Genomic DNA, 20,927 nt, shown 5'->3' on the forward strand with positions numbered 1-20,927 from the left:
ATATTTATATTATACTGGGGTTATTACTATATACAGTGGTGGATTTAGGGGGGGGGGCGCTCAGGCCCGTGCCCCCCCTGTCATTTGTTAACCCCCCCCCCCCCCCCGGTGCCGCCGCCGCATAGGGAGATGACGGGCGCCCGCTGAGATTGTGTTACCAGCGGGCGCCCGTCTCCATGCACAGCGGCAGCCGGAGGCAGGAGCTCAGTACTGAGCTCCGGCTTCCGGCGCTGTCACTGTGCGCTATGGGAGAGACGTCAGTCATGACGTCTCTCTCATAGTGCTGACTGAGGAGCGGACGCCCAGGGAGGAGTACTGCAGCGGCGTGGGAACGGGGCTCGGTAAGTATGTATTTTTCTTCCTTAATGCATCTACTGGGGGCTAACTATGGGGGACATTACTACTGGGGGGCATCAACAAGGGGCATTACTACTGGGGGGTCAAACTACTGGGGGCATTATAACTAGGGCATCTACTGGGGGCATCACTACTGAGGGGTCATCTATTGGGGGCAGCTACTGGGGGACATATTTACTGGGGGCCATCTACTGGGGGCATTACTACAGGGGGGTCATCTATTGGGGCAAACTCGTAAGGGGGCATTATTACTGGGGGTCATCTATTGGGGGCAGCTACTGGGGCATTATTACTGGGGGGCAATTACTGGGGGTATTACTACTGGGAGGTCATCTATTGGGGGCAGCTACTGGGGGACATTTTTCCTGGGGGCATCTACTGGGGGCATTATTACTGGGGGGCATCTACTGGGGGCATTACTACTGGTGGGTCGTCTATTGGGGCAAACTCCTAAGGGGCATTACTACTGGGGGCAAACTACTGGAGGACATTATTACTAGGGGGCATCTACTGGGGGCAAACTGCTGGGGGACATTTTTACTGGGGGGGCATCTACTGGGGGACTATTACTGGGGACCAACTACAAAGGTGCTAACTACTGGCGGTGTAACTACAGGGGCATTACTACTGGCGGCTTAACTACTGGGGCATTACTACTTGGGGGCTAAACTAAAGGGGGGGGGTAAACTACTGGGGTCATGACTGCAGGGGAATTACCACTGGGGGCATAATGACTGGGGGCATTACTACAGGCAACATTACTACTGGGGGCAATACAGGCATTGCATAAGGGGCACCACTACTATGGGGTCTATATAAGGGGCACTACCAGTACAGTGAACATTGCATAATGAGCGCTACAACTGTGGGCATTGTATAAGAAGCGCCACCTCACATGCACCGAAGCCGCACGCAAATGTACTTGCCCCTTCCAAGGTGCCCCCCCTTTCATTTTCTTCTGGATCCGCCCCTGACTATATACAGTATTTCTATTATACTGGGGGGATTACAATATATATTCTTTTATACTGGGGTTATTACTATATACAGTATTTCTATTATACTGGAGGCAGTACTATATATTTCTGTTATACTGGGGTTATTACTATATACAGTATTTCTATTATACTGGGGGGGATTACAATATATATTCTATTATACTGGGGTTATTACTATATACAGTATTTCTATTATACTGGGGGGGGGATTACAATATATTTCTATTATACTGGGGTTATTACTATATACAGTATTTCTATTATACTGGGTGGATTACAATATATTTCTATTATACTGGAGGCAGTACTATATATTTCTGTTATACTGGGGTTATTACTATATACAGTATTTCTATTATACTGGGGGATTACAATATATATTCTATTATACTGGGGTTATTACTATATACAGTATTTCTATTATACTGGAGGCAGTACTATATATTTCTGTTATACTGGGGTTATTACTATTTACAGTATTTCTATTATACTGGGGGGGATTACAATATATATTCTATTATACTGGGGTTATTACTATATACAGTATTTCTATTATACTGGGGGGGGGATTACAATATATTTTCATTATACTGGGGTTATTACTATATACAGTATTTCTATTATACTGGATGCAGTACTATATATTTCTAAAACCAAGACTTTGGTGGAGACAGAGTGCGCAATCAGACCAAGTGAATCGACCCAGTGAAAAATACAAAGGAAGTTTCACCTGCTTCCAAGACAATTTCTATATACACAAGTAGTATTCCACTCTGGCGCTTCACTAGGTTTACATGTATAGGAATATCTTCATATCCTTAGAACCTATATATATCTTACATCCAATTTTTAAAGGATGTAAGTCAAGAAAAAGAAGAACAATATAGTGCAGAGACCTTTTTTTTATATTTCTGTTATACTGGGATTATTACTATATACAGTATTTATATTATACTGGAGGCAGTACTATATATTTCTCTTATACTGGGGTTATTACTATATACAGTATTTCTATTATACTGGGGGGATTACAATATATTTCTATTATACTGGGGTTATTACTATATACAGTATTTCTATTATACTGGGGGGATTACACTATATTTCCATTATACTGGGGTTATTACTATATACAGTATTTCTATTATACTGGGGGGATTACAATATATTTTTATTATACTGGGGTTATTACTATATACAGTATTTCTATTATACTGGGGGGATTACAATATATTTCTGTTATACTGGGGTTATTACTATATACAGTATTTCTATTATACTGGAGGCAGTACTATATATTTCTATTATACTGGGGTTATTACTATATACAGTATTTCTATTATACTGGGGTGGATTACAATATATTTCTATTATACTGGGGTATTTCTATTATACTGGGGGGATTACAATATATTTCTATTATACTGGAGGCATTACAATATATTTGTATTATACTGGGGTTATTACTATATACAGTATTTCTATTATACTGGGGGGGATTACAATATATTTCTATTATACTGGAGGCATTACAATATATTTTCTATTATACTGGGGTTATTACTATATACAGTATTTCTATTATACTGGAGGCAGTATTATATATTTCTAGCCTTGCCTCCACAGTGCAAAGAAAAGGGACTGTGCTGTGCGGCCAAACCCCTAGTGTAATGTCACCACTCCTCCTAGTGTCATATGGTCATGCCCCTTCATGAACGTGACATTTTTTTGCCACACTTAGGGGTATATGCAATTGCGGTCGAATTCCCGAAATTGTCGAATTTCGGGACATTTTCGCCCCCCCAAAAAAAATCGTCAATGCAATTCAGTACTTTCCGTCAAAAAACGGACTTTCAAAATTTGACTTTTTGCAAATTCGACTTTTCTGCAATGATACAAGTGCTGCAATTCGACCAAAGTTTATTCAATTCAAGTTTGGAAATTCGACAACAGTGCTTTTAGACAGCAAATTCGTCATTTTCAATCCGCCACACTTTGGAGGGTGAAACCAATAAAAAAAATTTAAAACATGTTTTTTTTGTGTTTTTTTCCCCTGTTAATATCAGATCTATTTATATTAGAAGGGATTAGGTACTTGGTTTGTCTTTTTTGGAGGCACAAGTATTATTTATATATTTTTAAAAATAATATTTTTATTTTTTATTTTTTTATAGATGGAATGGTAAAATCCCGGGAAAAAATGGCTTGGGGTCCCCCCTCCAAAGCATAACCAGCCTCGGGCTCTTCGAGCTGGTACTGGTTCTAAAAATGCGGAGAGAAAATTGACAGGGGATCCGGCATATTTTTAAAACCAGCACCGGGCTCTGCGCCTGGTGCTGGTGACAAAAATACGGGGGACAAAACGAGTAGGGGTCCCCCGTATTTTTCACACCAGCATCGGGCTCCACTAGCTGGACAGATAATGCCACAGCCGGGGGTCACTTTTATACAGTGCCCTGCGGCCGTGGCATTAAATATCCAACTAGTCACCCCTGGCCGGGGTACCCTGGGGGAGTGGGGACCCCTTCAATCAAGGGGTCCCCCCCCCAGCCACCCAAGGGCTAGGGGTGAAGCCCAAGGCTGTCCCCCCCATCCAAGGGCTGCGGATGGGAGGCTGATAGCCTTGGTAAAATTAGAGAATATTGTTTTTCCCAGAAGAACTACAAATCCCAGCAAGCCTCCCCCGCAGGCTGGTACTTGGAGAACCACAAGTACCAGCATGCGGGAGAAAAACAGGCCCGCTGGTACCTGTAGTTCTACTGGAAAAAAAATACCCAAATAAAAACAGGAGACAGACACCTTGATAGTAAAACTTTATTTCATACGTCGACACACACATACTTACCTATGTTCACACGCCGACATCGGTCCTCTTCTCCAAGTAGAATCCACGGATACCTGAAAATAAAAGATAAATATACTCACCTCAACCAGGGTCCAGAGATAAATCCACGGACTTGTAAAAAAAAAAAAAAAACGGACACCCGACCAAACGGACTGAAAGGGGTCCCATGCTTACACATGGGACTCCTTTCCCGGAATGCTGAGACCGCTCCGTGACAGCTGTCACACAAAGGTCCCTTCAGCCAATCAGGAAGCGCTACTTCGTGGCGCTCACCTGATTGGCTGTGCGCTGTCTGAACTCAGACAGCGCATCGCACAGCGCCCTCCATTATATTCAATGGCGAGAACTTTGCCGTCTGCGGGGGTTACCCGCGGTCAGCCGCTGACCGGTGGGTGACCCCACCGCTAGCCGCAAAGTTCCCACCATTGAATATAATGTGTCGAATTAAGAAACGGCGATAATTTGCCACGATTCACCGTGAATTGCATATACCCCTTAGTACTACTAAGAAAATATTTCTACTTGCACCAGTGGGAGAGATGCACTGTATATCTAGCAGTGTTAAGAGCGGAGGAGTGGGACCAGGGGAGAAGGTGGCCAAGGCAACCAATCAGCTTTGAGGTGCAATTGTATTTATCAAGTGCATAAGTGAAAGGGAGCAGCAGATTGGCTGATATGGGCAACTTCTCCACTGGTCCACGTTTAAACTTTTTGCATTACATTACATTACATTATTTGTATCCATTAGCGAGAGTAAGTGAATGGATATACTGTACTTGTCAGTCAGCAACAAGTTCCCCTGAGCCAATTTTGGGAATGATCCTAGAGTTGTCGCAAGTCAGATATTTTAGCTTTTTCTATTTTTCCATTATACAGCAATTACTCTCACATTGCTTGAACAAAACTGTACATATCTCAACAGCTTGCTCCCCCCCCCCCCCCCCCCCCCACACACACACACACCACTCTGCAGACTCTGTTCTATAGCCATCCCTGTCATCAATGGACACTTACACTATTCCTATCCTTGGTGCCACCTGTTAATCTGAAAAGAGGCATATTTACTCATAAATATAACTTTGGATAGCTGATTATTCTTGACACGCCCCCTGTGCCCCAGTCAGTGCCGTAACTAGGCATTTTAGCGATGTATGCAAGAAACGATAGTGGCGCCCCCCCATGTAAGATCGGGGCAGTGCGCGCCGCAGGCGCGCAATTTTTTATAGGGGCGTGGCTTCACGGGGAAGGGGCGTGGCCACAAAATAATAGCAATTCATACTACGATGCACAGTAGTCTACATTATTCAAATTACGCTGCACAGTAGCGCCACTACACCAGGTAGAGCCCCTTTTATACATTACAATAGACAGCGTCCCCCTTTTTACACATTACAGCAGACAGTCCCCCTTTTTACACATTGCGGCAGACAGTCCCCCTTTTTACACATTGCGGCAGCCAGGACCCCATTTTACACATTGCGGCAGCCGGGACCCCATTTTACACATTGTGGCAGCCGGGACCCCTTTTTACACATTGCGGCAGCCGGGACCCCTTTTTACACATTGCGGTAGCCAGGACCCCATTTTACACATTGCAGCAGCCAGGACCCCATTTTACACATTGCGGCAGCCAGGACCCCATTTTACACATTGCGGCAGCCAGTCCCCCTTTTTACACATTGCGGCAGCCAGTCCCCCATTTTACACATTGCGGCAGCCGGCACCCCATTTTACACATTGCGGCAGCCGGGACCCCATTTTACACATTGCGGCAGCCGGGACCCCTTTTTACACATTGCGGCAGCCGGGACCCCTTTTTACACATTGCGGCAGCCGGGACCCCTTTTTACACATTGCGGCAGCCGGCACCCCATTTTACACATTGCGGCAGCCGGGACCCCTTTTTACACATTGCGGCAGCCGGGACCCCATTTTACACATTGCGGCAGCCGGAACCCCATTTTACACATTGCGGCAGCCGGGACCCCATTTTACACATTGCGGCAGCTGGGACCCCATTTTACACATTGCGGCAGTCGGGACCCCATTTTACACATTGCGGCAGCCGGGACCCCATTTTACACATTGCAGCAGCCAGTCCCCCTTTTTACACATTGCGGGAGACGGTGTGTGAGAGAGAGAGAGGGAGGGAGAGAGAGAGAGAGAGGGGATATACTTACCTTCTCCCCGCTGACAGGCTCCTCGAGTCTCCTGGTGCAGGCAGTGAGGTGAGAAGGAGGAGGAGGGAGGGGGAACAGGGAGTCGCAGCAGCGCTATTTGATTGGTAGTAAGCGCCGCTGCAGCATCCCCCTCTCCTCCTGTATTGGCTGCCCGGCGATGCTGTGGATGCTGGGGAACCCTCCTCCTCCTTCTCTCTGCTGCCCGGCGCTGCTCTCCTCTCCCTCCAGTGCGGCGCACGGCGCAGACTTCGGCGGCATGTAATGAGTCAATTTGACTCATTACATGCCGCTGGCCGTGCGCCCTCAGGGCAACTGCGCTGTGTGCCAAGCCCCCTTGGCACACACGTAGTTACGGCCCTGGCCCCAGTACCACTTAGTTACACCCTTCCTAACACACTTAGAGCTATGACCAGGGGCGGATCCAGAAAAAAATTACAGGGGGGGCACCATAAGGGACGTGGCTTCGTTGGAATGGGCGTGGCTTCGTTTGAATGGGCGTAGTATTGCAGGAAAAGACTACCTTATACCCCAGTTTTGCAACCTGCACGCCCAGACGTTGGCCACCACAGGAAAGAAAAATAATCCTGATTCATGCCCCTTACATTATTTGTCATTTTTCCTCCTTATAGTAATGCCCAGTATACATTATTCCACATACTGCAATGGCCCTTAGACATTATTCCACACACAATAATGCACATGAAACAATATGCACACACTGTAATGCCCCAGACACATTATGCCACACACCGTAATGCCTGTGACACATTATGACAGGAATCGCAATGCCCGTTATACATTATGCTACACACTGCACTGCCCCTGATACATTATATCACATACAATGTCTGTGACACATTATGCCACACACTGCAATGACCTTGAGACATTATACCACAATGCCCGTGATATAGTATACCATACACCGTAATGCCTGTGACACATACCGCAATGCCCGTTATACCCTATGCCACACACCGCAATGCCCGTTATATATTATGCCACACTGCAATGACCCTGAGACATTATACCACATACCACAATGCCCGTGATATAGTATATCACACACCGTAATGCCTGACACATTATGACACACACCGCAATGTCCGTGATACATTATGCCACACACTGCAATGACCCTGAGACATTATACCACATATCACAATGCCAGCGATATAGTATACCATACACCGTAATGCCTGTGACACATTATGACACACACCGCAATGTCCGTGATACATTATGCCACACACCGTAATGCCCATTACACATTAAGTCCTACAGTAAGGCTTCTAATTACTTTTCAAATACCTGCTCGTTGTCAGGGGTTTCATGCACTGGGTGTCATGCTCGTTGCCAGGGGTTTCATGCTCTTGGTTCCATGCACGGTGCCAGGGGTTTTCATGCTCAGGGTGTCATGCTCGTTGCCAGGGGTTTCATGCACTGGGTGTCATGCTCGTTGCCAGGGGTTTCATGCACTGGGTGTCATGCTCGTTGCTAGGAGGTAGTCCTTGTTGCTAGGGCTGTGCTCCCAGTGCCACATATGTCCCCAGTGCCAGATATTCCCCCACGGTGCCAGGTACTCACATGCCACCAGTGCCAAATATAGCCCCCCCCCCCATGTGCCAGGTACACATATACCCCCAGTGCCAGATATTCCCCGACAGTGCCACATATGCCCCCAGTGCCAGATATCGCCCCCCCAGTGCTATATATGCCCCCAGTGCCACATATGCCCCAGTGCCAGATATTCCCCCCCCAGTGCCACATATGCCCCCAGTGCCAGTTATTCCCCCCAGTGCCAGTTATTCCCCCCAGTGCCAGATATTCCCCCCAGTGCCAGATAACCCCCCCCCCAGTGCCACATATGCCCCCAGTGCCAGATATCCCCCCCCCAGTGCCAGATATGCCCCCAGTGCCAGATATTCCCCCCAGTGCCATATATGTCCCCAGTGCCAGATATTCTCCCCCCCCTCCCTGCCAAATATGCCCCCAGTGCCAGATATTCCCCCCCAGTGCGCCCCCCCCCCCCTTCCTCCGCCGCCGCTGCCGCTGCTGCTCCCCCCGCTCCCCTGCTGTTAGGAGGGACACGGAGGGCACAGTGCACGCCTCCCTGTGTCCCTCCTGTGTCTCCGGCGGCCGCGGGTCACTGTAATAAAGGAAGTGCTCACGAACGGCACTTCCTTTATGAGACCAGCGGGGGACACAGGGAGGGACACAGGGAGGCGCGCACTGTGCCCTCCGTGTCCCTCCTAACAGCAGGGGACGAAACGAGACCGCAGACTGACATGCGGACGCTCGTCCGCATGTCAGTCTGCACTAAAAATGACAGGGGGGGCACGTGCCTTGGTGCCCCCCCCCTAAATCCGCCACTGGCTATGACTGATGCATAACTCATAGCTGCAGGGTGTAGTTATCTTCTCAGCATCAGAATGTCGGAAAGCATATTGGTATGCTGAACCAGACATGCCAACATGCTAGTGTTGTAATGTAATACATCATTGCCATCTTGGCTCTATAAGTTTAAACATGATGTGTACCACTCTGATGTGTACGTTGTAAAGCCAAGGTGGAAACAAAGGTGGTCATACCGAGTTGTTCACTCGCTAGCTGCTTTTAGCAGCAGTGCACACGCTAGGCCACCGCCCTCTGGGAGTGTATCTTAGTTTAGCAGAATAGCGAACGAAGGATTAGTAGAACTGCTACTAAATAATTTGTTGCCTTTTCTGAGTAGATTGAGACTTGTTCCTAGATTGCGATCACCTCAGTACGTTCAGTTCCTGGTTTGACGTCACAAACACGCCCTGCGTTCGGCCAGCCACTCCCCCGTTTCTCCAGCCACTCCTGCGTTTTCAGCTGGCACGCCTGCGTTTTTTAGCACACTCCCGGAAAATGCTCAGTATCCACCCAGAAACACCCACTTCCTGTCAATCAGACTACGAACACTCGTGCAATGGAAAAACGTTGTTCGGACGTGAGTAAATCTACTAAGTTTTGTGCTAAAATACTTGAGTACCACGCGCATGCGCATTTTCGCCCTAATCGCTCCATTGCGAAAATCGGCAACGAGCAAACAACTCGAAATGACCACCAATGCCTTATATCACAGTGCTAGTATGTTGGCATGTCAAGTTCGGATGGTGGTCATTAGGTCGACATGAGTTAGGTCGACATACATTGGATCAACCACGTTTGGTCAACATGAATTAGGTCAACATGATCACTAGGTCAACATGGTCATTAGGTCGACATGTACTAGGTCGACATGGAAAAAGGTCAACATGAGTTTTTCCACAATTTTTTAAATTTTTAGATCTTTTTCATACTTAACGATCCATGTGGACTACAATTGGGAATGGTAATCTGTGCAGAGAGTAGCGGTAGCGGCGTGAGGCACCTTGTCCGAAGCTCGCGAGCCATGCAAGGGTACACGGTGCACTAACTGGGGTTCCCGGTCACTTTACGAAGGCAACAACACCAAAAAAAAGTAAAAAAACTCATGTTGACCTTTCTCCATGTCGACCTAGCACATGTCAACCTACGGGCCATGTTGACCTAGTGTCCATGTAGACCTAGTGATCATGTCGACCAAACGTGGTCGACTCAATGTATGTCAACTAACTCATGTCGACCTAATGAACCACACCCGTCAAGTTTGACCTCCTTCTATCCCCCTTTTGCTTGTCGACATTGTGAACGTCTAGAAGCCATACTCAACTCATAGCTGCCTATGATCAGCTCCTGAGAGCGCATAGTTCAAAATTACATGAGATACTGTAAATCAACTTGCATTCAACAGTGCATCAGGCCCCATGTGCACATATTCATTTTTACAGGCAGATTTCCAAAGACGTAGAGCAGCTGTACATGAGCACCATGACTCTTGCCAGTCATACGTGTTGGCATCGCAGATCTGCATGTTTTACCCTTTGTATGTGAGCCTAAAAACTCTTAGCAATAGTTCATTTGCTGACATAGCCAATGTGTGGGACCACTATCAGACCATGGAGGAGGAGATGGGTCATGGCCTCTTAGTGTTGCTCTAAACAGGTCATTCTATATACAGAAAATTGTAGTACCATTAGGTAGTTATTAAAAATTTCTCCCACGTTTTCAAAGCAGCCATTGGCCATCTGCAGGCTGCTCAGCCATCTTACAGCATCCTCTATGTGCTTCTCGTGGATGTAGATCAGGTCTTGAGCATGACTGAAAGATTTCACTGTAAAGGCGGTGAGCCTGCAAAAAGTGATAAAACAAGTTAAATTGTATATTACATTAAATTGAGATACAGTGGTCCTTGACAGTTTGTGAACCCTTCAGAATTTTCCATATTTCTACTGAAATTTGGCCTAAAACTACCTCAGATTTTCACACAAGTCCTAAAAGTAGATAAAGAGAACTAAATCAAACTGAGACAAAAAAATTAGACGCGCTCATTTTTTTTATTGAAGAAAATGATCCAATATCTGTATTAGGCCCATCGTGCACTAAACTATATCTACCAATCATTAAAGGCAAATGAAAAAAAATTGGGACAACTCCCAGATTTCATGACTATCAGGAGAAGCTCCAGGTGCTCACAATTCTACAAAGAGGAATTGGGTGTGCCGTGATAACACACTGCATCATCATATGACTTGTCAACATCATGGAGTGTATGGCGTCAGTAGGTGTATTGTGGTGGTAATTTATGTCATCAAGTTGGTGTTTCAAGAGTTAGGGTTACACCCACCACTTTTATACCTGGCCTCCACATGTCCAGTACAACAGATATAAATCGTAGGCAAATATGCCTAAATGTAATGTTCGATGACAAAATTATACTGTACTCTAAACTAGAGATGAGCGGGTTCGGTTTCTCTGAATCCGAACCCGCCCGAACTTCATGGTTTTTTTCACGGGTCCGAGCAGACTCGGATCCTCCCGCCTTGCTCGGTTAACCCGAGCGCGCCCGAACGTCATCATGACGCTGTCGGATTCTCGCGAGACTCGGATTCTATATAAGGAGCCGCGCGTCGCCGCCATTTTCACACGTGCATTGAGATTGATAGTGAGAGGACGTGGCTGGCGTCCTCTCCATTTAGATTATAAGAGAGAGAGATTTACTGGAGTTTAGGACTAGGAGGAGTACTGTAGAAGTGTAGAGAGTGCAGAGAGTTTACTAGTGAGTGACCACCAGACAGTGCAGTTTATTTAATATATCCGTTCTCTGCCTGAAAAAAGCAATACACACAGTGACTCAGTCACATACCATATCTGACTGTGCACTGCTCAGGCTCAGCCCAGTGTGCTGCATCATCTATATATATTATATATCTGTCTGACTGCTCAGCTCACACAGCTTATAATTGTGGGGGAGACTGGGGAGCACTGCAGTGCCAGTTATAGGTTATAGCAGGAGCCAGGAGTACATAATATTATATAGTGAGTGACCACCAGACAGTGCAGTTTATTTAATATATCCGTTCTCTGCCTGAAAAAAGCGATACACACAGTGACTCAGTCACATACCATATCTGTGTGCACTGCTCAGGCTCAGCCCAGTGTGCTGCATCATCTATATATATTATATATCTGTCTGACTGCTCAGCTCACACAGCTTATAATTGTGGGGGAGACTGGGGAGCACTGCAGTGCCAGTTATAGGTTATAGCAGGAGCCAGGAGTACATAATATTATATTAAAATTAAACAGTGCACACTTTTGCTGCAGGAGTGCCACTGCCAGTGTGACTGACCAGTGACCTGACCACACTGACCACCAGTATAGTTAGTAGTATACTTATATTGTGATTGCCTGAAAAAGTTAAACACTCGTCGTGTGACTTCACTTGTGTGTTGTTTTTTTTTTTATTCTATAAAAATAAAACTCATTCTACTGACAGACAGTGTCCAGCAGGTCCGTCATTATATAATATATAATATATACCTGTCCGGCTGCAGTAGTGATATATATATATTTTTTATATCATTTATCATCCAGTCGCAGCAGACACAGTACGGTAGTTCACGGCTGTGGCTACCTCTGTGTCTGCACTCGGCAGGCAGTCCGTCCATAATTGTATACCACCTAACCGTGGTTTTTTTTTCTTCTTTATACATACATACTACTACGACATCTCTTTATCACCCAGTCTATATTAGCAGCAGACACAGTACAGTACGGTAGTTCACGGCTGTGGCTACCTCTGTGTCTGCACTCGGCAGGCAGTCCGTCCATAATTGTATACCACCTAACCTTTTTCTTTGCATCATGTGCTGATTGGGGAGGGTTTTTTGGAAGGGACATCCTGCGTGACACTGCAGTGCCACTCCTAAATGGGCCCGGTGTTTGTGTCGGCCACTAGGGTCGCTAATCTTACTCACACAGTCAGCTACCTCATTGCGCCTCTTTTTTTCTTTGCGTCATGTGCTGTTTGGGGAGGGTTTTTTGGAAGGGACATCCTGCGTGACACTGCAGTGCCACTCCTAGATGGGCCCGGTGTTTGTGTCGGCCACTAGGGTCGCTAATCTTACTCACACAGCTACCTCATTGCGCCTCTTTTTTTCTTTGCGTCATGTGCTGTTTGGGGAGGGTTTTTTGGAAGGGACATCCTGCGTGACACTGCAGTGCCACTCCTAGATGGGCCCGGTGTTTGTGTCGGCCACTAGGGTCGCTAATCTTACTCACACAGCTACCTCATTGCGCCTCTTTTTTTCTTTGCGTCATGTGCTGTTTGGGGAGGGTTTTTTGGAAGGGCCATCCTGCGTGACACTGCAGTGCCACTCCTAGATGGGCCCGGTGTTTGTGTCGGCCACTAGGGTCGCTAATCTTACTCACACAGCTACCTCATTGCGCCTCTTTTTTTCTTTGCGTCATGTGCTGTTTGGGGAGGGTTTTTTGGAAGGGACATCCTGCGTGACACTGCAGTGCCACTCCTAGATGGGCCCGGTGTTTGTGTCGGCCACTAGGGTCGCTTATCTTACTCACACAGCGACCTCGGTGCAAATTTTAGGACTAAAAATAATATTGTGAGGTGTGAGGTATTCAGAATAGACTGAAAATGAGTGTAAATTATGGTTTTTGAGGTTAATAATACTTTGGGATCAAAATGACCCCCAAATTCTATGATTTAAGCTGTTTTTTAGTGTTTTTTGAAAAAAACACCCGAATCCAAAACACACCCGAATCCGACAAAAAAAATTCGGTGAGGTTTTGCCAAAACGCGTTCGAACCCAAAACACGGCCGCGGAACCGAACCCAAAACCAAAACACAAAACCCGAAAAATTTCAGGCGCTCATCTCTACTCTAAACACATGGTTCTACCTACAGTAGATAGAACTTTACACAAGGATATGGTTATAACGTTTACACTTGACACCCCTTTTCAAGAATACTCAAGGATAACAATTTTGCATCAGGCATTGACTAAGTTACTCTTGCTATCAAATGTATTTTTCTCAGTGGCTTATCATAGAAAGTATAAGTTCTTGTACATACCATGCACTGCCCGGAGAGCCATGGTATACACTATAAGAGCCATTTTCATTTTTAAACAACAGCTGTCTCTGGTATCCTGTACAGAGAAGATCATTCCATTAGTATCCAATTATTCCAATATCTGCATATCAGGCACAACTTATTAAACAGGGAGCCATCTCTAAAATATGTTCCTGATATTGAAAAGCTGTAGCGCCAAGTACTGACAACAAACTAGTATTGCATGTATTCTATTCTTAATATCAGCATTATTGCAGACTAATATTTTGACAAGACATTCACTTGTCTGCTAGCTACTCTGGACACCAAATAGGCTTATCCCTTGTGTGTCTCTCCAGTCTCATCCCTCAAATATTTCATACATCTTCAAGTCCACCTGCGTCTCTCCAGTTTCATTCCCCACTGCCATTGCAGCCTCATGCTCCTCCTCTGTTTCTCCAGCCTCATGCCCTCCTGTGTCTCTCCAGTATCTTGCCACCTTGTGTCCATATCATATCTGCTCCCATCCATCCATATCTCCCATCTTTGCCCCCCTATCTCCCACTCACTCTAATCTTTGTCGACCTTTTCCCATTGGAAGGGAGGAGATAGTTTGCAGGTTGGGATACAGTGAGTGTTGCAGTTGGGGGAAAATAGGAGTGACAGCTCCAAGCACTGATAAGTGTGTTCCCCCACCTTTCCATCTCTGCCCAATCTATATTTCTAATATCCCCCCCCCCCCCTTCTGTGTCTCTCTTTCATGGCTGTCCATCTCTCCCTTTCATCTTTGTCCCCCTACCCTCTTTCTTTGATCTTTGTCCTTATCCTCCTCTATCATTTTTATCTCTATCCCCATGGTATATTGGAAGAGTAGTTAATTGCAAGCATAGCTGCCCTCAAGCCTTAGAGTGTGGAGGCTCCCATATAGAGACCAAACACGGGATCAAGTAATCTGTCAGACAATCTGTGCTGCCAAGGCTGACCAACCTCCAATAAGCAATCTACCGACCCGTCTTCAAGGGTACTTATGTACATTCCTCCTACACTGACTAGTCCTATTTTACACAATGCTCCAAGATGATGATTCCATTTTCATTAATCATTTTTTCCATGCATTGGCATTTCATTGTGGACTTGTACACACATATATAGTTCTTAGCGATCAACTTAAAAAATATATATATATCAAGCCATGGACTCAATTTAAATGACAGCATCTATTTTATGTTTTCAGATATGTAGATCACTATTTCTATTTTTGCTAACAATTCTATTGCCATTGTCATCCTCTTGCGATTGATGCATTACTTTCACTCTCTCCAACATTTTATCTATAAGTGCTTTAATATTTATACACTATATCTCTGTGATATTTGTTTGCATTGTAAAATCATGCTACATTTAAAAAATATATATTTTATACCAGTCAGTCACAATATTGATTTAATTTCTCAGTTTTTTTCCTTGCCCTAATTTTTCACTTATTCTAAAATTACATGGTAACTTATTTTTGACAATAATGAAATAGAAAGCCTAATCCATGAGGACAATTTGTTAAGCGGCGCGTTTGAAATTCCTAGCGGGATTGTACAATGTTTCAGAGTTTTGGCATAGGCTTTACCAGCCAGGGCTGGTGGCACTAGAGCAGGGGCAACACACAGTGTCAAATCTGCTCTAGGTCGGTCAGCACGGGGTTGTATACCCTAGGGCATGGGTATTCAACTTGTGGCCCTCCAGCTGCTGTGGGAATACTCATCCCAGCATGCCCTGCCTCAGTTTTAGCATTTCATAATAGAAAACTGTGGCAGGGCTTGCTGGGAGGTGTAGTTCCACAGTAGCTGTAGGGCCACAGGATGAAGACCTATGCCCTAGGGGAACAGAGCCCACAAAAAATGTGGCCCTCTAGTAAAAAAACAACCATGTTCTAAGCACAATATTCCTGGGCTGAGGGTTATGTGGTAATAATAATGATTTGATAATAATAGAAAAAAATATTTGAATGTACTGGTGCACTACAGGTCTCAGCATGCCTAAGTTTAATGACTGCCAGGGCACACTGGTACTTGAACCAGAGTGACAGCATACCCAGGGTTCATTGTAATGTGCACCTGTAAAAAAAGACATAAAAAGGGAGATGACTCCTGAATGTAAAATCCCAGCCCTACACTTCTCTGGTTTTCCAATATATTTCTCACTTAGATCCTCTATACCTAATGGATGATCATAATCATTCCATGCAAGTATCCATAGTATGGGAAAAACCCTTTACTCAGAATACGCCGTCTCATTTCATAAGTTTCCAAGCCCCAGTTCTGGGGCAAACCTTCCACGATCACACAGCAAAAATTTGAGCGTTTTGTGGTGCATTATATGTGTATTTTATAAAGAAAATATAAAATCTGCAGTGGATAACATCCCACTGGCTAAGGACACATAAATGCAGGGAAAGCAGATTGGCCGATTGTATTAGCCTTTCACACTGTCAATAGATCCATTCTTACAACATCATCCATTTAACTCACCAGAAGTCAGAAAGTCGAGAGCTTTGGTCTTGATGTCAGGTGCCAATTGCTTGGTACTTTCTAGATACTTCACTATGTAAATATTTGGAATAAATGCCACTAAATTACTTTCCCCAGATCCTTTAGGAAGTGAGAGCGAGTTTCCCAAGTTAGCAATAGCAGTGCCCATTATGTCACCTGCAGAAACAAAGAGGGTCGTCATAAACAGCACTGATCCAGTTGGAGTGTATCAATAATAACCTAATAGCCGCCCCAAAGTAAACATTAACGGAGTAATACAATTCCTATAGGCACATTTAATGCATTTTGTCTATGACGCTGATACACTGGTATTGGAATATGACAATATGCAACCTGTAACATAAGATATTGCACCTTTTTATTTAATGGGTGAGGACAGAGCATTTCTGTTATCATCCTATATAATAAAGGCTAACGCTGCTCCTCACTTCTGTTATGTGTGCCAGTGGCCACTAAGGGGTGTCCGACGAACCAAATGAGTCCTTTGTATGCTGCAAGCTGTCACAGGTGAAAGTAAAAGTGATACTGCAGGGACATGTTACAGCCTACTAACCTGCTGCTGGTAATATATTAATAATACAGATCTGACTGTTTCACACTTGCTGCATACGGAGAGAGGAAGCTGGGGAGCGAGAAAGAGTGGGGGTAGGGGCAGATAGCGATTGGGGGGGTGAAGAGTGGGGCAGGGGCAGATAGAGACTGGGACAGACAGAGACAGAGACAGGGCGGGAGGGTTGGGCAGATAAGGACAGGGGAGAGAAAGGGGGAGTAGATGCAGATAGGGACTGGGGGGATAGAGAGGGTGGAGGGGTTGAGGTAGATAGGGACTGAGGAGAGAGTGGAATGGTTGGGGCATACAGGGAGAGATATAATTTTTTCAATATAGTATTATATATATCTACTGTGTATATACTAGCTGTTCTAGCTGTTCTTCGCAGAGGGGTTTCTGATTTTCATGGTTGTACATATAAATGAGTGTTAAAAATTTTGTAAATCTATAGGGATGTAAATCTGAGACATTTTAATGCAAGTAAATATTAATCCATGGTTCTTGGCATTACACGAGGAGCACCCGTAGCAGATGCGGTAAAAAGTGACAGGACCATTTTTGTAGTTTATTAGATTCTACACACTGGAGGTGCAATTCAAATTTTGATCTGATTGTCCATTTGATTTGTCCATTGTTATTGTTCATGCAATGCAAGCCACGCATCGGTAATGACGTAATTATGTCAACCCCCTTTTTTATCCCCTTAAGGGAGGTTTATTAAAATTCTAATTACGTTATTTTCCGATTTCCCACTTGAAGAATACCTATGTTAAATTTAATCTTCCTAACATATAAGGGAGTAAAAGAATTAGTGATGAGTCAGTGAGTCAGTGAGTGAGTGATTGAGTGAGTGAGGGCTTTCGCATTTATATATATAGATATAAAAGACTAACTCTGCGCATCTCCTCTGTGGTACGTCCAGTGGCCACTGGAGGGCACCCAATGGAGCTTCGTTCGGGACAAGGACACACACACACCCTATGTATACTGCACCGGTGCACCCCCCAGCTCCTATATACACTGCACCTCCATCTACCTCCATATTCTGCACCCCCACCATATACTGCCCCTATATACACACTGCACCCTCATAGCCTACCATATAGGGCCCCCTAAATACAGGGCACCCCTTCTCCTCCATACACTGCTAACTCCATGTACTGATTACTGTGCACCCCCGCCTTCATATAACGGTACTATGCTGCAACCCCAGGTTACTTGCCATCCCAGGACTTGGCAACAAGTAGCAGCAGTAACCAGGAAATGGATGCAGGAACCACCAGATGGTCCTGCTGCACCCAGAGTGGAGGCACTGGGATATGTGGCAGGAAGGGGTGAGACCTGTGTGGGGTGATCAATGCGGTGACTGGGAGGAGGAGGGGCTGGTGCTGGGGCTGCAGATGATGTGGGCGAGGAGGAGGCAGATAGCAGTCTCAGCTGCTTTATATATACTGTGTGCCTGTGGTCAACCCTCCCAGACCACGCACAGCTGCTGGTGGTTACTGGTGTACTCTACCCCCAGACTGGCCGTGAGCTGTACCGTAAGCTTATAAGTGCTAGTGCTGGAGTATATAGTGCAGCATCATTATAGCCTGCCCATTATAGATATACAGCATCTATATATATATATATATATATATATCTTAGCTCAAGAATACAAGGGCTAGTTGGAGGACATAAGGTTGTATATAAGGCAAAAGATTCACTGGGTGAATTGTGATTTGATTTTAGTGAATAGGTGCTTAGTAATACAGATGTACTGATGTAGGTATAGGTATATAATAATACAAAGCCTGCTCACCTAGTACAGTGATGTGGGCCTCTTCAGAGCCTGACACCAACCTGTCTGGAATGTCCAGAGAATGTTCTGCCCGTATGCTGTTTCCTGTAAGGATAGAGAATAGTGCCAGAAGCAATTAAGGCCATAGTAATCTACAGTGCTACAGGAACAGGAGATGTGTCAGCACTACAGACATAATCTAAATCCAGATATACTGTATCAAACCTTCAAAAGTAAACGTGTTGTGTTGAACATAACAACCAATAAGAATCTAGCTATCATTTTGTAGACAATACTAGATAATCGAAATCCATAATCTGATTGGATGTTATAGGCAACACCTCCACTTGTCCACCGCTACTTTAAAAGGTTTGATACATTTACCACTTAGGGTATCTCACCGGCTATAACATTTACCCCTTAGGAACCTATTTATCAAGCTTTTTTGATCTAGAAACTGAAGTTTGTACATAGTCTTATGGTTTGTAGCTACGTACTAATAGCCTAATGCAGAAGATTTCACAGAAATCTCCTGCAGAATGCTAATTAGCACTACAGATCTGAGAAGCAAGCTTTTTAGTTTTGGCCACATTAGTATTAGTGATGAGCGGGTCCGGATCCTCGGGATCCGAACCCGCCCGAACTTCACTTTTTTTTTCACGGGTCTGAGCGACTCGGATCCTCCCGCCTTGCTCGGTTAACCCGAGTGCGCCCGAACGTCATCATCCCGCTGTCGGATTCTCACAAGATTCGGATTCTATATAAGGAGCCGTGCGTCGCCGCCATTTTCACACGTGCATTGAGATTGATAGGGAGAGGACGTGGCTGGCGTCCTCTCCGTTATAGTAGAAAAGACTGAGCGACTTAGTTATAATTTTGGGGAGGATTGGGGACGGGGAGCAGCTGTTAGGGAGTACAGTGCAGGGTACCACCAGTGAGTTTAATCCGTTGTTTCTCTGCCTGAAAAAAACGCTCCACCATATCTGTGCTCACTCAGTGTGCTGCACTGCTGCATATATCTGTGCTGAGTGCACTGCTCACAATGCCTAATTGTGGGGACTGGGGAGCAGTTATAGCAGGAGTACAGTGCACAGTTTTGCTGACAGTGACCACCAGTCCAGTATACGTTTGTCTGCCTGAAAAACACTCCTGTGGTGGTTTTTTTTTCTTCATACTAGTTTAGCAGTCTGCTGACAGTGTCCACCAGGTCCGTTATTATTATACAGTATATTATATATATATAGCAGTACAGTAGGCCACGGCTGTACCTACCTCTGTGTCGTCAGTGCACTCGTCGTCCATAAGTAATATAATACTATACTATAGTATCCATACATCTACATTGTATACCTGTGGTGGCTTTTTTTTTCTTCATACTAGTTTAGCAGTCTGCTGACAGTGTCCACCAGGTCCGTTATTATTATTATACAGTATATTATATATATATATATATATATATATAGCAGTACGGTAGGCCACGGCTGTACCTACCTCTGTGTCGTCAGTGCACTCGTCGTCCATAAGTAATATAATACTATACTATCCATCCATCTACATTGTATACCTGTGGTGGGTTTTTGTTTCTTCGTACTAGTTTAACAGTCTGCTGACAGTGTCCACCAGGTCCGTTATTATTATATACAGTATATTATATATATATATATATATATATATATATATATATATATAGCAGTACGGTAGGCCACGGCTGTACCTACCTCTGTGTCGTCAGTGCACTCATCGTCCATAAGTAATATAATACTATACTATCCATCCATCTACATTGTATACCTGTGGTGGGTTTTTTTTTTCTTCATACTAGTTTAGCAGTCTGCTGACAGTGTCCACCAGGTCCGTTATTATTATACAGTATATTATATATATATATATATATATATATATATATAGCAGTACGGTAGGCCACGGCTGTACCTACCTCTGTGTCGTCAGTGCACTCGTCGTCCATAAGAATATAATACTATACTATCCATCCATCTACATTGTATACCTGTGGTGGTTTTTTTCTTCTTCATACTAGTTTAGCAGTCTGCTGACAGTGTCCACCAGGTCCGTTATTATTATTATACAGTATATTATATATATATATATATATATATAGCAGTACGGTAGGCCACGGCTGTACCTACCTCTGTGTCGTCAGTGCACTCATCATCCATAAGTAATATAATACTATACTATAGTATCCATCCATCTA

General features: G+C 44.8%; 1 protein-coding gene across 3 annotated transcripts in view; it reads right to left on the reverse strand.

Annotated features, from left to right (window-relative positions):
• The window catches only part of LOC135056653 (alpha-2-macroglobulin-like protein 1), a 342,531-nt gene that overhangs the window by 54,710 nt on the left and 266,894 nt on the right, over positions 1 to 20,927 (reverse strand). For all 3 annotated transcript variants that reach the window (XM_063962097.1, XM_063962096.1, XM_063962098.1), the window contains 4 exons: positions 18,734 to 18,817; positions 16,362 to 16,538; positions 13,861 to 13,936; positions 10,460 to 10,616 (listed from right to left, as the gene is read on the reverse strand). In XM_063962097.1, coding sequence (XP_063818167.1) covers positions 10,460 to 10,616; positions 13,861 to 13,936; positions 16,362 to 16,538; positions 18,734 to 18,817 — 494 coding nt within the window. The remainder of the gene's footprint in view (positions 1 to 10,459; positions 10,617 to 13,860; positions 13,937 to 16,361; positions 16,539 to 18,733; positions 18,818 to 20,927) is intronic.

The sequence above is a fragment of the Pseudophryne corroboree genome, chromosome 3 (genome assembly GCF_028390025.1).
Source record: "Pseudophryne corroboree isolate aPseCor3 chromosome 3, aPseCor3.hap2, whole genome shotgun sequence".
Lineage (NCBI taxonomy): Eukaryota > Metazoa > Chordata > Amphibia > Anura > Myobatrachidae > Pseudophryne > Pseudophryne corroboree.